Source organism: Camelus bactrianus, chromosome 12, assembly GCF_048773025.1.
Source record: "Camelus bactrianus isolate YW-2024 breed Bactrian camel chromosome 12, ASM4877302v1, whole genome shotgun sequence".
In the NCBI taxonomy this organism is placed as follows: Eukaryota; Metazoa; Chordata; class Mammalia; order Artiodactyla; family Camelidae; genus Camelus; species Camelus bactrianus.
In genome coordinates this window covers 17,901,328-17,916,995 of record NC_133550.1, presented here as the reverse complement: position 1 = coordinate 17,916,995, position 15,668 = coordinate 17,901,328, and the positions used below count along the sequence as shown (strand labels likewise).

The 15,668-nt window shown below is 51.5% G+C and overlaps 1 protein-coding gene across 2 annotated transcripts in view; it reads right to left on the bottom strand.

Annotated features, from left to right (window-relative positions):
• Positions 1 to 11,437, bottom strand: part of COL2A1 (collagen type II alpha 1 chain) — a 31,183-nt gene extending 19,746 nt beyond the window's left edge. Inside the window, exons 1-15 of one of the 2 annotated variants that reach the window (XM_010964201.3) lie at positions 11,031 to 11,437; positions 6,660 to 6,866; positions 5,129 to 5,145; positions 4,887 to 4,919; positions 4,757 to 4,789; positions 4,600 to 4,653; positions 4,336 to 4,437; positions 3,266 to 3,343; positions 2,594 to 2,638; positions 2,436 to 2,489; positions 1,973 to 2,026; positions 1,150 to 1,203; positions 718 to 771; positions 537 to 590; positions 213 to 257 (exon numbers count right to left, since the gene is read on the bottom strand). In XM_010964201.3, coding sequence (XP_010962503.2) covers positions 213 to 257; positions 537 to 590; positions 718 to 771; positions 1,150 to 1,203; positions 1,973 to 2,026; positions 2,436 to 2,489; positions 2,594 to 2,638; positions 3,266 to 3,343; positions 4,336 to 4,437; positions 4,600 to 4,653; positions 4,757 to 4,789; positions 4,887 to 4,919; positions 5,129 to 5,145; positions 6,660 to 6,866; positions 11,031 to 11,115 — 969 coding nt within the window. In that variant the 5' untranslated portion in view covers positions 11,116 to 11,437. The remainder of the gene's footprint in view (positions 1 to 212; positions 258 to 536; positions 591 to 717; positions 772 to 1,149; positions 1,204 to 1,972; positions 2,027 to 2,435; positions 2,490 to 2,593; positions 2,639 to 3,265; positions 3,344 to 4,335; positions 4,438 to 4,599; positions 4,654 to 4,756; positions 4,790 to 4,886; positions 4,920 to 5,128; positions 5,146 to 6,659; positions 6,867 to 11,030) is intronic. The other variant, XM_010964202.3, reaches the window with a different exon arrangement.
• Between the last annotated feature and the right edge of the window lie 4,231 nt (positions 11,438 to 15,668).

Here is a 15,668-nt window from a genome sequence, read left to right as displayed (position 1 = left end):
TGTTAAGCTCTTTCGATGAAATGTTGGTGAAACCTTGAACAAATCATCTATTTGATACAGTTTGCTCTTTGCTCATAATTGGATCAAATCTACAGAATTGAATATCTACTTTGCATAAAGGGAGCAGTGGCATTTACAACAGAGCCATCTACCAGGCTTTAGAGGGTGTCTGAGGAGCGTCTGGAGGCCCCAGGGGTGTTGCTCATACTCACCATTGGGCCTGGAGAACCATTCTCTCCTGGTGAACCACTCTCACCCTGGAAAAAAGATGCACAGGGTCAGTGACTGGGACCCCATTGCCAGCCCCCAGATAACTCCCAGGGAAGAAGCCAAAAGCTCTGGTTTCAGCTAGCACTGACACCCCCAAACTTTAGTTCTGTGAAGGAGAGAGCTCCCCAGACCTGCTGTTTGTCCATTAGGATGTAGGGTTGGTTGTTCCCAACCCAAGCTGTTTGGACGTCCTAACTACACTAAGCAAGCTCACTAGCACCTCCCTGTCATCCGCTCCCCATCCCCGTGCGCTTCTTGGTTCTTACCTTTACACCTGGAGCACCAGCTTCTCCCTTAGCACCATCTAGACCTGGGTAACCCTATGCGACAAGAGAAGACATTCAATCATGCTTCTGGGGAAGCCGAATAGGGACATTCATGTCCCCAAAAGCTTTTCTCTCGCTTGAGCAATCCCTTCTTTCCAGCACCCTCACCTACGATACTTACTCGGTGACCTTTGACACCAGGAAGGCCTGGGGTTCCTGGGAAGCCGCGAGCACCCTGTAAAAGAGGAGATGTTCAGAACTGGGTAAAGGCTGCCCCAGGATGCTCGAGAGCCTTCAGACCCAGCTCCCCAGGCCGCCAGGGAGCAGTGGAAGCTCAGCACTGGGACAGTCTCTCAGTCAGTCCCAGAATCCCCCTCACTGTGCTTCACCCCATCTTGTGCAAAGTGGGTATAAACTGCCAGCCTCCGGGGCCCACATTAGGATCAGAGACGTGGTCATCAGCATGAAGACATGATGCACATAGGGACTGTTGGAATTTCATTTTAGGAGTGAGCTAATGGGACTAGAGGAGTTGGGTGGGCGGCCACTGCCTTGGCTGCAAGGAGGGGGTCTATGGGAACGAGGTTTCAGGCTGGGCAAGGTGGGGTTTTACCTGAGGGCCAGGAGGGCCTCTCTCACCGGCTTTTCCAGGCTTTCCAGCTTCACCCTGAAGGGAGACAGACAGACCTCAGCTTCCTCAGAAGATACGTTAGCACAGATGGCACAGTCCGGAGCGGTGCCTCCCCTCCTGGCCCGCATGCCGCTGCCCAGGGGCTCCCTCATCTCCCCCGCCTCCTTCAGATCCCAGACGCCCCTGCAGGCCTTTCCTGGGTCACCACGTATTCTCTCAGACAGCAGCCTGTGGCCTGGGCAAGCTCCTCCGTCCCCACGGCCCCCAGCCTCCCCTAGCGGGTGTCCTCTCCCCTCTCAGGCCCTGCTGACCAGCCTAGCGCTCCCTAACCTCAAGAGACTTTCACCAACTAATTGCATCCCCAAGAATAGCCCGGGGGGCTGCCTCTTGTCTCTTCCCTTCCTTGGCATCCCTTGCAGACATCCTGCCTCAGGCCGAGCTTCTCCCAACTCATTTGCAATTAAGATAATGGCAGGCTGTTGAGCATTTCTTTGTTTTTCCTTCTCTACATCTTTCCCCTGTGTTTTCCCTTTCCCATCTCTCATTTCTCAATTTCTCTTCCTGGAGCTAATGGTAATTTAATTAGTTCCCTTCCCACTGGGTCCAAAGCAGTCCCCAGGGCACTTGCAAGCTGAGTTGCCAGTGGAAATGTAGCAGTAAGTCTCCCTCCACCAGCTCTGCCCCTCAGCACACTCCCACCCTGGGCCAAGCCGAGCGGTGTCTGCAGCCCCACCCAGGCCAGCAGCCCCTTTCCAGACCCCTTCAAGTGAGGTGACCACTCGTTTGACTACTCAAGTGTACTCACATCATCACCAGGTTTTCCAGGGGGGCCAGGAGGACCACGGGGACCCATGGGACCCTACAAACAAAATCAGAGAGTTTAAGAAATGGTTGGAAGGGGAACACACCTCATCAGTGGGCAAAACTTTGAAACTGTAATTTTTGGAAGCTAGTTCCCTTGTAAGGAAAAAAAGATGGAAGAACCCACTTGGCATCTGAGCAGAGGCACAGAGCAGATCATAGTGGGACACAGCGGATGAGGGGTGACCCAGAAACAGGACTGACACAACAGAGTTCCGGGTGGTCCCTGCCACATCTGGTTCTCTGTCAGAGTTCCTCCAGAGCTCAGAGGGGAAATGCAGGTGTCCTTTGGGCCCTCCATTGTGGGAAAGCACTGGGCAGAGCCCAGGAGGTGACAGGACTGGGGTCTGAGTGGTACATCATTGGAGGCTCCCCCGGAGGAGGGCAGGGCCCGTGCCGGTACTCACAGACACGCCAGGTTCCCCAGGTTCACCAGGGTTGCCTTGAAATCCTTGAGGTCCCTAAAATGTAAGGTGATGACACCAGGTTGATCCCACAAACTAATATCAGAGAACGTGAAAGCATCTGCATCTCCAGTTTCCAAGAGGAAAGACCCAGTACTTACGGGAGCACCAGCAGGGCCTGGAGGTCCGCGAGGTCCCATGGGGCCCTGCATTGGAACAGAACACAAGGAGATTTACTGGAAAGGCTTCGCCCACGGCCTCCAGGGAGCCACCTCCTCCCAGCCAACAGCCCAGACAAAGGACAAGGAGTTACTCTGTGGGCAGGGGGCCTGCAGTGGCTGCTCCCTCTCATTTCCCCCTCCCCACACAACCTATTTTTATTTATAGGTACCATTTGGACAGAGTAGCTGGCCTTGCTTTCTCCTGGACAGCAGCCATGTTTACTAAAGTCTGAGTTTCATTTAGCATGTGCCAAGTCGGAGCTGCAGGACTGAGATTTCCTGCTGGAAGTCTTGTGGATGCTGGAGAACAGTGGCTGCTGTCTGCATTCTTCAGTTCTCATTCCAAGAGCAACACGACTGGCCTTCTAACAGACCAGCCTATATACCTCTCTCCATCCTCATTCTTCTCAGTCACTCCAGCACATCATTAAAACTGGCATCCATCGCCATTGAAGACCAAATACTTTGGGCTAGCTAAACTGGGGGTTACGTAACTGACGGGGAAGAGCTGCTCTTAGCAATTATCTGTAAAGTGAGGTTGTCAGAGTCCCTGGCTTTGCTATGGGCCACCTCCTGCCATTTCAGCTGCAAAGAATTGGCGTCTTTTCTTACCATTGGTCCCTGCATTACTCCCATCTGGGCACCACCAGCCTTCTCATCAAATCCTCCAGCCATTTGGGCAGCAAAGTTCTGCAAATACACCCAACAACATTAAAAGCTTGAGAGGCCCTGTGTTTTTCCTACTTGGCTAGGTAAGCTACATCTGGAGAGAAAAAAAATTCTATTTAGATAAACTCTTAATTGTCTGGAGACTAAACCAGCATTGATCAGAATTACGAATGATCCCTGAAAAATAGTTTTGGAAATGTGTTATTAGATGACAGCACCATAATAATTTCCCTGGGAGATGAAGTATCATTTGGAAGAGTATCAGTTACTTACACTTCATTTTACAGGTTTTTTTTAATTCTAAAATATTAAATATGTTATTTAACATAAATTGAGAAATATAACTAAAAATATCACTCTTAAAGTTTTTTTTTCCTTTTCCAAGATTTTAATGCCCAGCAAAAGACTAAAATCAACAGACTTGAAATATTTTAGCAGGGGATGTAGCGGGCATCTATGAGGCCTTCAAGTTGAAAAATTTTAAACATAACAAACATCAAAATGGCAAACCTGTAAAAACCGGGCAATAACATAATTTGTTGATTGGTTTGATTCCAAAAATGACTCAAGCCACACACCTTCAATCAGTGGGGCTCTTTCATGAGAATAAATAGTTGCTTGGAATGTACTTGGCAAAGACGAGGATTAAATGTCTTCCAAGGACAGTGGTCACTCTCCTTCCAGGGAACTACAAGTGCCCAGTCATCCTCTCCTCCAGCCCCCCACCCACTCCCAAGAATCAGCCACACAGCACAGATGCCAGGAAGTCAGGTAATTGAAGACTTTCTTTGCAGAAGCCCGGTGAGCCAGAGAAGTCATCCCTTAGTTTCACAGTCTCATGCTTACTATGTGATTCCACTAAATTATAGGCCTGGGGGAGAAGCCCATGGACAAGCTGTGTACACACTGCTGGCGGCCCTGGGAGCCAGCCAGGTGAGGTGAGTGCAAATAGCAATTTAGAAGCCATTCTTCTGGAGGGACAGCCTGAAGGAAGGGGACATAAGGATACTTACTCCACCAAGGCCAGGGGGGCCAGGGGGGCCAGGAGGACCGGGGGGGCCAGGATTTCCAGGAGTCCCAGGCTCTCCATCTCTGCCACGAGGTCCAGGAGCACCCTTGGCAGAAAGAGAAAAAGGCCCCAGCGTGAAGTGGTGTTTATACAAGAACTATCTGTCCGCAGGCTGCCCTTGAGGAGGCGGTCAGGCATTTTGGGCGCAGGGGGGCTTAGAGAACCTGGGGAGTCCACAAGGGTCAGGCAGCATTGTTTCTCTACTCACTTTTTCACCTTTGTCACCACGATCACCTCGGGGTCCTTGTTCACCTGCAGGTCCCTGAAAATGAAGAAAGTGTTGAGATGACAGCAAGACCAGGGGCCTGCAGATCTGTATCAGATCTCAAGGAAGGCATGGAGGAAGGGAGTTCTCCTTTTCTTACCTGAGGCCCTGGAGGTCCTTTAGGTCCTACAATCTGTGAGAGAGAGAGAGATCCACAGGATGGCAAGTTAGAGGGGACCACAAGGAAATGACCCAGTGAGAGCAGGAGATGCAACATAATTTGTACTTACATCCTTGATGTCTCCAGGTTCTCCTTTCTGTCCCTGAAACGCAAAACAAGTTTGTCAGAATTGAGCCAAGCAAGCCCTCCAAGCCCCAATCACAAAACCCTGCCCGATAGCCCGTGCCTTGGGGGGGCCTCTGAAACAGATAAGTGCTGGTGTCTAAGAACCACAGGCTGCATAAGCATAGCATTGCTTCCGGAAAAGGAAATGTAAAGGTGGAAGAAAAAGCAAACAACAAAAATCCTCACCTTTGGTCCTGGTTGCCCTGCAAATGGGAAAAAATAGAGAAGGAAAATATAAGATTCATGAGGTGGATGAGAACAACTTCTTGTCATTCCAACACTCTTTAAGGGATCAAACAGAGAAAGCGGCACAACCAGAGAAGGAGGCGACTTCCTGTTACTCCCATGAACCCCTCTGTTGGGATGCTAAGGGCACTGGGGTCCTGGAGTTGCTGAGGTCCCGTGAGGAACAGAGATGACCCAGATTTTGTTATTCAGAAAGGAGTCAGCATGCAAAATAATGGAGCAGGGGCCGTACAAAGAGAAAATGATGAACTGGAGATCTAATCAGCCACAAGAAAGAAAGCACCCGAAACTGAGAAACTGCGAGAGTCAGTCTCTTCTCTTCCTGTAGCCCAAGCACCGCCCCACCACCACCCCAGAAGAAGAGTTAGGTAGTTAGAAAGGTCTTACATTCAAGCTGGGTCTCCGTGAAGCAAGCACCAAACAAACAAACAAACAAAAAAACCAGCAGAGCAGAGGAGTTACAGAGGGCATTGCAGCCAATGCCATCCCAAATCAATAACCCCTTCCCCCTTTGTAGCAGCAAAATTGAAAAGGCAATCAACACTTCACTCCCATAGGGCCCCTCAGAAATGATCTGAGAATCTGGACATAAAAGCAGCTTCCCCAAACAGCTTTCCAGGGTGAGTGAAGTGTTAAGGAAAGGCAACTGCTCGCTTCATTTTCCACTGTCTTCTCTGCTTGAGCAGGAAGGGAACAGTGAGGGCCACCCTAGAGGCCTAGACGCGTGTTCCCACACCTCCTCCAGGGAGACAGGGCACGTGTTCGAGTGCAGGCGAGGGGCCTGCTGTGCGCCCGCACCTCCACCAGCCCTGTGACTAGCTGGGAGTTAATAGCAACCCAGCAACGTGTAAGCACACGGGGCTCTATTCCAGGCCCATCCCCATCTTTGCCGCCAGAACTCCCAGAACCCAGCTCCTCCTTCTCCCCATAACTTGCTTCCTGATTGGCAGTCAATTCCAACAGAGGCAAAAACAAAAGGAAACTGCCCCCAATATTCCACTTTCCAAAATGGGGCCTGCCCTCTCTGTCTCCCTGCCGGCCAGCAGAGCTTTCTCCACACTGAAGACCGTGTATTCGGAGGCCTTGGACAGAGAAGACCAGGCATGGGTAATAGAAGGAGAATTCATCTGCGGTTCAGCCGGAAGGAACATCGAGTCTCCACTGTGGCGCTTAGTAATTTGCACAGGTGATTCCAGAGAGGCTACATGTGTGGAATCACATCTGTCCTCCACGTCTGGGGAGCATATATTCTGGAGGTGTTAGGTGAGGAAGGACCCCTCTAGCGTGTCGGGCTCACTCAGTTTCAACCTGCGAGCGAGAAGCAGCCTTTCCTTCCAGCCTCAGCTGCTGCTGGGGTCCCACGGATAACCAGCCCCTCTGCTTCTCAGAGAGGACCAGCATCTGTGGCAGGGCATTTGCTGCCCCCGCAAGTAATTTATTTATGTGGAACAGGAAATAAATAAATTACGACCACTGGCAGTGGGGAGGTCAGTTGAGCAGATGGGGCAGCATTCTCCGAAGGGGGTCTCGGGGCTGAGGCAGTCTTTCATGTCTTCACAGATTATGTCGTCGCAGAGGACAGTCCCAGTGTCACAGACACAGATCCGGCAGGGCTCGGGCTTCCACACATCCTTATCATTATACCTCTGCCCGTCCTGCACACAGCTGCCAGCCTTCTCTGCACCAGGGGTGGGGCAGGGGAAGCAGAGAGCCAAGAGAAGGAGGGGGTGAGGAGCCAGAAGAGAAAAAGAGAAAGAGGTTGTAGTCAACTTGACATAATTCAAATGCTGAAGAATGCGGGCTCAGGCCACCCGAACAAAGAGAACTTGAACATTATTTTCCTAAGACATCATTCATTCTTCCATGTAGTCGAAGAGTATTTACCGTGCACCCTGCACTCCACTATTCACCAGTGAAAATCCTGACCCAGCAGTGAAGGTAAGGGCAGCAGACTGTGCTGTATGCTCTTCATGCATCTAGTGCAGGGGAGACCTGATGATGTTGGGGTCAGGGGCAAGCTGACTGGTAGCAGGAGGGGATGAGCCTCTGAATGGGACCTTGGGGACTGTAGAGATAGAGGAGAGGGAAATGGAGAGATGCCCCGCCTCCCCAGCACAAGAACAGAGACCTTCTTTTTTCTGCCTTCCTCTGGGAATTATGGAATTTGCTAAATACAACTGACAGCTAAAATTCAGAAGGCATGTAGAAAATTCTGCCCACAAAAATTAGACTCTATAAGAACCAGGCTCCAAAAGTGCACACATGGGGGTGAGGGGTGTGTGAAAGGAGGAGCTGTTAGAATTAGGATCTTGCCCCATTCTTTAAAGCATATTAGGATTAGGACCAATTTGGGGAGGGGGGCAGGCCCAGTCAAACATTACACGCCTTATCAGCAGTGCTAATAAAAGGCCCTGGGAGACAAGCAGGGCCAAAGAACCCCTCCTGGCTGCGGGTGCTGACCTCCGGGTGTAGCCCTCTCTGGAGAGACCCTGCTTCTGTCTGAAGACAACAGCCCAATTTGAGGAGGGGGCACTGCGGGGACCGGGGCTTTGAATGCCTGGTCTGGGCTAAGATTAGCCAGCCCAGGCCTGGCCTCCTCCAAGAATGCAGCCCAAGAAGGGCAGGGACTGGTCCCTCTCCACAAGCGCCCTGCCGTCTGGAATTCTCCCTGCAGACGAAACCTGTGCTGACAAGAGCGCTCCAGAGAGCGCCAAGCGCCGCAGAGCCCGCACCACGTGCTAGGGAGCGCCCGGTGCTGTTTTTCTCATCAAAATCCCCAAAGCATTGGAGGATGCAGGGGATGAATAATAGGAAAGGGCCACAAACCAGGTGGGCGGAGAAAGGAATGGGCCTGCCCCCTGCTCTTTAAGGTGACTCTGAAAGATAAATCTTTCTTTTTTCTTTTCCACTAGAAAAAATCCACTCAGCCTTTAGGAAAGATAATCAAGGGGTGGGGGGGGGGGTCGGAGGGTACACACAGAAGCTGCTCGGACACACCCACCGCCAAAAAAGGTGGAGCTGTAGAAAGCCAGAGGTGGGGAAGGAGGAGAGGTTATTGGTCTCCCGTCCGGACTAAGGAAGAACCCACCCTCACCCAAAAGGGGCCGGGGGGAAGAGAAGAAAGTGCCAAGAGAGGGGGGTGCACCCCGAATGCGGATCGAATTTCCCTCGGAAGGGAGGCCCTGGGATGCGCGGGAGCAGGGGCGGGGCCGGCTGAGCTGGGTGTGAGAGCCGTTTGGGTGACTCTTTGTGCCTGCGGCTCTGGATACAGCTCGCCCACAGACACTGGGAGGGTGAAAAGTGGGATTAAATGACTGCCCCAGAAGGGAGCCAGCACCGTAACCGGATCCTCTAGGTGTGGACAGAGGAGCCCAGCACCACCATAATTGCTGTTCGAAACGGTGGCCGATAGCATCCCGGCGCGCCTGATCGGGTTCCCCTCATTACCGCAGCGCGGTATAACTGATTCTTTGTAGCAGACCAATTAAAAAGTCACCTCTTTCGGAGAACTGTTTTGCTTCCCCGGCTTTGCGCAGGGCTGGAGCCCGGGAGGTGGCTGCGGGCGGGCACAGGGGGGCATTGTGGGAGAGGGGGTCGGGGAGTCCGGGGGAACCCACCGGACCTCTCCTCTCATGAATGGGGCTTTTCTCGAGCGCACACAGAGCCCGATTCACAGGTCTCCGCAAGGAACCAGTTTAAATAAATACGGGCAGCGTTTCAGCCCCATCTGGAAGCCATCGCTGCCAATCTCCCAACGCAAACAAGCCTCACAAAGGAGGATTGAGGTCTCTCCCCTGAGCCGAGAGGCACTTTCGGAGGAGAGGGCTGTGAAATGCAGATGTGGGTCAAAGCCGCCGCCACCGCCAATAAGTTTCTCAAACTCGTGGAAAGATGGGGAGGAGGGGCGTGCCCGGGCTCTAGGTTTCTGACATTCCTGACGTCCACGCAGACGACTACGTCTTTCTCCACGTCACGTCTTTGGGTCCGCTGACCCAGAGGAGGGGGTTACGGAGCTGGGATGCGCCAGAGCGCAAAATCAGCCGCTCCAGTGCACTCCCCCTGGGGAGGAGGAGGAGCGACTGGAAGAACTGGGCCCAAGAAACTGTGGAATTCACTCCCTCCCAGGAAAGTTGAGGCGCTGAGAGTGCTTTGTCACTTCAGTGAGCTCCTCTATTACCAGATGGAGAATTTGGGAATTATTTTAGAGTCACCTAGCTAATTCCACTGTACACTAAGGCAGACATCAGCCAAGAAAACAGCTTTGTGAGTTGTACATGCAAATTTAGGACAAATACATAGCCAGCCCTAGCCAGGACCACTTAATAGACACACTGTATTCCAACAAGTGCCGGCGAACGCGCCTCTAATTTAATTCATCATCCGACTCGACCCCGCCCCTGTCCACCCCCTCCCCTGCCAAAATCACAAGCCCGGGGCTCCTTGCGGCTGTGCCTCCGGCTCCAGTCTTGCCCAGGTCAGCCACTCTAATGAACGGAAAGTCCTTCTGGGCCCGCAGGCTTCCAAACTGTCTCTGGAGATAGCCTGGTGGCAGGCTAGACGGCATAGAACCTCGTCGGCAGAGGAACTTTGATTCCCATATCCCACCTCAAAAAAAAAAAAAAAAAAAAAAAAAGTTCCCCTGCGATTGATTTACAATCTGTAACATACAAAGACAGGGCTGGAATCCCAGCAGTCGGAAACGTGCCCAAACACGTGGAAAAAAGAGAAGAAAAAAAGAAAAACTTTTCTACCTAATACACTTTCCAGGCTTCATTTGTCCTAAATATAATCCCAGACAGTAGGACTACCAAAGGAGGCGATGGAAAGGTACAGTTCGAATCGCCTTTGCACCAGACTGTAAAACTGCCATCTCTAACTATATTCTGTTGAAATTTGTTATAACAATCGACCAACTGTGTCCGCCTCCTCTGCTACACACACACATACACACACACCCCTTGCAGAGCCTGGCTGGGTTAGTTCCAGAAACTTTTAGAAAAGTAACTCATTGTAGTACCTTGAGGGGGGTGGTTAGAGGGGAAGACGGCAGGGAGGGGGCGCTATTTGGCGTGGAGGGGGAGCTGTTTTCCAAGGCGTTTGAAAAGCAGGGTCTAATTGGAATGTTATCGCCTTTCAGATGGCCTCTCCTACGGGAAGTTTATGTACCCCTTAGAGGCAAAGGGAAAGCCGAGATTCGAAGAGGGCTGCACCTTGCCAGCCGTTAGGAGAGGGAATCTTCCTTCTAGAGGCGCTGATGTCTCAGAGCGTCTCTCCAAAGCCTTTCTTTGTGGCCTTGGATTTCAGCTTACCAGTTTCAGAGCATCTCCTTTGTCTAACTCCCCATTGAACCCCCAGACACCAACTCCTGGACATGACTGCGAAGTCAGTCCCTTGGCGTTTGCTCTCTCCTTCGCTCGTCCACTTTCTCTCCTACTTCTCGTAAGACTGATGGGCCACAACCTGTTGTGTGGAATTCTGAGTACTTTGGAGAGAAGAGTTGTGGCGTGTACGCCTAATTATCAAAGCTGGTGGAAAAGAGCGCGCTTAAATCCGTGCGCAAATCTCCGACCCAACACTTTGCTTGTTTAATATTCCTGAGCAACGTAGGGACCTGCAAATGCCTCCAACCGCCACCCGCACGGAGGACCCTGGGACAGAGCCCCTGACTTTCAGAACTCCGCTCGGTGAGCTTCTGCGCATCCTGCGCCCACCTCTCGGCGCGCCTTGACCCCGGGAGCTGTTCTAACCTGGACCCGCAGATTCCAGGCGGGAGGGGGCCAGGGAAGAGGATGCGGAGGGACTGCACAGAAGGGTGGCAGGCGGGAGCGGGTGGGCGACTTACGGACATCCTGGCCATGACACCGAAGGACAGCGGCGACCAGCAGCGTCAGCAGCACCAGCGTCTGGGGAGCCCCGAGGCGGATCATGGCTCACCGCGGGGCCTGGCGGAGCCGGGCCCGGGCGGAGCGCAGCGAGGCGGCAGGAGCACGGCGTGGGTCCGGGTCTCTACCGCGCCCTCATGCAGGAGGCCCTTGGAGCAGGAGGAGGAGGCAGGAGACCCGGCAGCCCAGCAGCGCTCTGCGTCTTCTCGCCGCGGAGGAGTCCGTTATATGCGCCCGGCCCCTCTCGAGGCTGGCGAACTCGCCCAAACCGCGGGCCGCCCCTGGCCCCCCGCGGGGTTGTAACCTGAGACCCCGCCCCCGGAGCCCGCCTGGGCCCAGCCAGAGCCCGCACCTGCCCAGGCGAGACCCCCCCCCCCCTCTCCGCTAGCCCTGCTTCCCGCCCCCCACCCCTAGTGTGCCGAGTGGCCTGATCAGGCGGGGCGCAGAGACGGCCCCTGTTCTCCCCCCACCCGGGGCTGCGGCGTTGCCCTCTCCGACCACAGGCGGGAAGGGGGGCCTCCGGCCCCTCCCCTCGGAGTTCTGCCCGGATTGGAGGGGCGGGGGGTGTTTGCAGAGGCTCAGGCCGCGAGCCCTAGACCGTGGACGGAAAAGACTCGGGAGGGAGGAAGGGAAGCGGTAGAAAGGAGCGGCGAGGGAGGGAGAGAGGGGCACTGCGTTGGGACCATGGGCCGGGGGCGAGGGGAAGGGCGCAGGGAGAGCCCACGAAGTATCTGGAGTCCTAAGTCCTGGAGAATGGCCGGCAGAGCCAAATTTGGTGGGTCGTCCCGACCTATCTTCTAGCCCCTTTGTGGAGCACCTGGCCCCTGGGCTCCTACCTGGAGGTTCAGAACGACAGCCCCCCAGCCCTTCCCCCATTCAGCTATGCGATGAATGAGCCTCCTCTGGAACCTCAGCAGACGTTGACCGGAGCCAAGCGCCAGGAAAGGGGCCGGTGTGTTAGAGCACAGAGAGAGACCTGTGTGAAGGTGCGGGGGGCGGGGCAGGCCCTGGGGAGGGGGTTCGAGGAGACACAGAGGACGACGGAAGGAGGGGAGACTGAACCGTGCACACTGCCCAGGTGGGGGAATGTCTAGGTCCAGGCTCAGACCTGGTGTCTGCTCTTCCTGGCCGGGGTCCGGGAGCCGCCGGGGGGAGTGGGCGCTGTCGGCCGGGTTGAGCCGTTCTGGCCAGGGACGGTCGGCCACTGCTGCAGCCCTGGCCAAGGAGGGAGGAGGCCGCTCCAGCTGGACGGAGTTCTGTGAGCCAGGGGAGAAGCCAGAACTTCCTAGTTGGCCCCCTGGCCCTCACTTCCCACCTCACCTCACCTTCCCCAGTAAGCACTCTCTGGCATCTTGGCCTAACGCTGCCTTCTCTCCTGTGGGCTCAGCTGTGCTGTCTCTTGGCTCCCAGTGTCTCCATTTACATCAGGGAGGAAAAGCCCCCAAACAGGCCTTCTTCCTCTTGAGTAAATGGTTTCTGTCCCTGAGGATTGTCAGGTCCCCCAAAGAACTTTAGGCAAAATGCAAATTTCCATGAAGCTTAGACTTTGGAATTTGATTAACTGGAACTCCCAGCATTGGGGTTTCTGCAGCACTTGCCTCCTTGAAGCAGAAGGCACTTGGGAGAAGCTGCTCAGGCCTCGGCCTTCACAGGGGACTCTGGGCTTCTCCTCCCTCTCTCCATCCCCGCGGGCTTTGAAGTTTCTCAGAGTAGACCCCTGAATTCCAAGTGTGCAGAATTTAACTTCAGTACAAGCATGCTGGTCAGGAAGCCGAGGAACTTTCATTGTTTAAAAAATACCTCCATGCTGTGTCCAGTCTGGAGGGAGGCGGGTGAAGGATTAAAGCACGAGTTCCAACTTTTCCTCTACCTGCCGTGGGCCTTCTTTGGCTCTTTTCCCAACCTTCTTTCTGTTCAAGGCCTTGCATTAAGTTCTGAGCCTTTCCCCAGCCCCAGCCTGTGAGGAGAAAACTGGTCTGACTCCCACAGTGTCCCACATCCTCCTTAGAGCCATGGGTCCTTCCTTCTCCACCCCGAGGGTAGAATGGTCAAATTACACACATTTCTCAAGACCGTCTACGTTAAAGCCCCTCTGAGAAGCCTTCTCTGATTTCTCTAGAACGCAATGTCTCTCTGCCTTTCTGAATCCCTCTGGTATTTGAAGCCTGTATCCACAACTATACTGAAAACTACATACTTTCTTGTGTAATTTTCATCCCCCTCGACCCCCGTAGTCATTTGTCATATCTTACCAATGAGCCTAGAAGCTCCCTGGGGTACAAGATCAGTGCCTAGCACAATTTTGGCACATAGAAGGATGTAGGTAGACCCCTGTGGACTATTGCATTTAGATGCAAAATATAATTTATTTTATGATACAAACAATACATAGGCAGCTATAAAGCTAGGCATTCACACAATTGACCTCAAATACGAGTGGCTATAAAAAGTCAACCAAAAAAAATTTGGGGTGAAAACATTAAAATATGTGAAAAAATGGAAGCCAATTTCAAAGTGCTCTAGATCAACGGGCAACAAAATGATACATACTTCTGTTGCTAAGTCGCTCTTGATTTCATCCTCTAATTCTGAGATTCATCTTTTTTTAAAAAATGTTTTACTTATTTATTATTGTATTACTTATTTTTTATTTTGGAGGGGAGGTAACTAGGTTTATTGATTTTTAGAGGAGGTACTGGGGATTGAACCCAGGACCTCATGCATGCTAAGCCCACATTCTACCACTTGAGCTGTACCTTCCCCGCAGCTAGGAGTCATCTTTGCCAGTGAACTATATTGCCATATAAGAACTCTGGATTCTTTCCAGTAATCATGGTTCATTTGTGAATACAAAATTTAGTTCTTTACTCCACATGGGGGAAAAGGTTTTTTCATCAGAGATAAGAATTGACAAAAGCCAAATAAAATTTAAAATTTAAATTAACAAAGCCAAAATAAACTATGGAAATTATTTAAATTCTAAAGTCAACTAAATACCAATATTAATATTCAACCCACTCATGAATCCAAACAACTACAGCTTAAAAACCTCTAATTTTTGACTCTGAGTGGAATTGAACCCATATGTGGGAGGAAAAAAAAATCACTGATTTGGAGATGACTTACCCAGGAATCTCACTATCCAGAACATAGCCAAGAAACTGAAAAGAAGGGAAAATAAACCGGTGAGCTGGGGAAGAAGCACCATTCAGAATTCTGAACAGCAAGAATTTGTGTTATGGAGTAAAGCATATGCATTTTATGCATATGCGAGTCCCTCTTATTCTGTGTCTATTAATTCACAGTTTAGATATTATATTAACTGACAGTCATCTGACCTCATCAATTAGATGGAGAAAAATGAGGTGAGACAGGAAAGCAGTTGATGAAACACAGTAAGAACAGCAAGAGGGAACCATAAGAGAGGAGACAGAAGAACAATCAATAAAAACACGGTAGCCTGGGGCCAATAGGGTAGGGGTCAGTAGCCCTACAGTCTTCGATGGCTCCAGGGAGTATCCATTCTGGTTTTTGGCATCTGCTGCTGTCTCTGTGGTTCACAGTGATGAACTTAAGTGTCCAGTAAAGTGTTAACTCAAGTTTAAGATGATCTCTTGGGGGAAACAAAGAAATCTGTGTTCCATTTTAGAAAGGTCTCCATTAAACATGATGAAAATAAATGTTCATTCCTTAATGTGAAAAATCTTATATCCTAGTGGTGCTAGCTCGGTAAAGAAGCACTGCGGTGTCTAGAACTGTAGAAATGGAGTTAAAGAACTGCTGTTTCCTCCGCTTAGTGGAAGAAGAGCATTGATGGCTGAGGGTGAAGGTCCCATCGTTCACAGCAGACCTAAAAGGGGGTAGAACAGGGAGAAATTAAACAGACACAATCAGTGCATCTACCCCAAACCAGACCAACTCAGTGAGACAGGTGGATTAAACCAGTCATTTTGCATTGTGTAGACAAAATAACTTTCCCTATTTTTCTCTCTTTTACGGGGTTATTAAATTTAGACTCAATGTAAACATAGCCTTATTGGGAAAGATATTTGTAGGCAGACTGTAAAGAAAAGATCTCTTTCTCTCCCTCTACACAAATCGCATTTAAAAATAGTGATAAAGTGAGGAAGGAGTCACATTCCACAGAGGTGAGCCCTCTCCAAATATGGCAGGTGGTGAATGCATACACTTCACACAGATGGCCACGGTGGAGGCACAGCAGGGCCAGCTCGCTCAGTGACACTCAGTTTCTGTTGGGCTCAGTTCAGACATCCTTTCAAGATGTGTTTATGTTTTCCTTTGGCATTTTTGGGGCAGAGTAACAGGATCAGGACTGTCCAGGATAGGGTTTCCAGATTTATGGTGTACTTTCTGGTTCATAGGAGCATAAATGTGTTACTATGTATTCTCAACCCAAACGGCATTAAGAATCCCACCCCGTCTCTTCTGTCCTGTCCCAGGGCCATACAAATCCAGTTTAGCGCTCATCCTGAACACTCGTTTCTGTATAAATTGGGGATACAGAGAGGATTAAGAGACTATCTATTAGTCTGCAGGGGAATAAGAAAAAAAGACTGTTACAAATGCTGCAAGCAAGG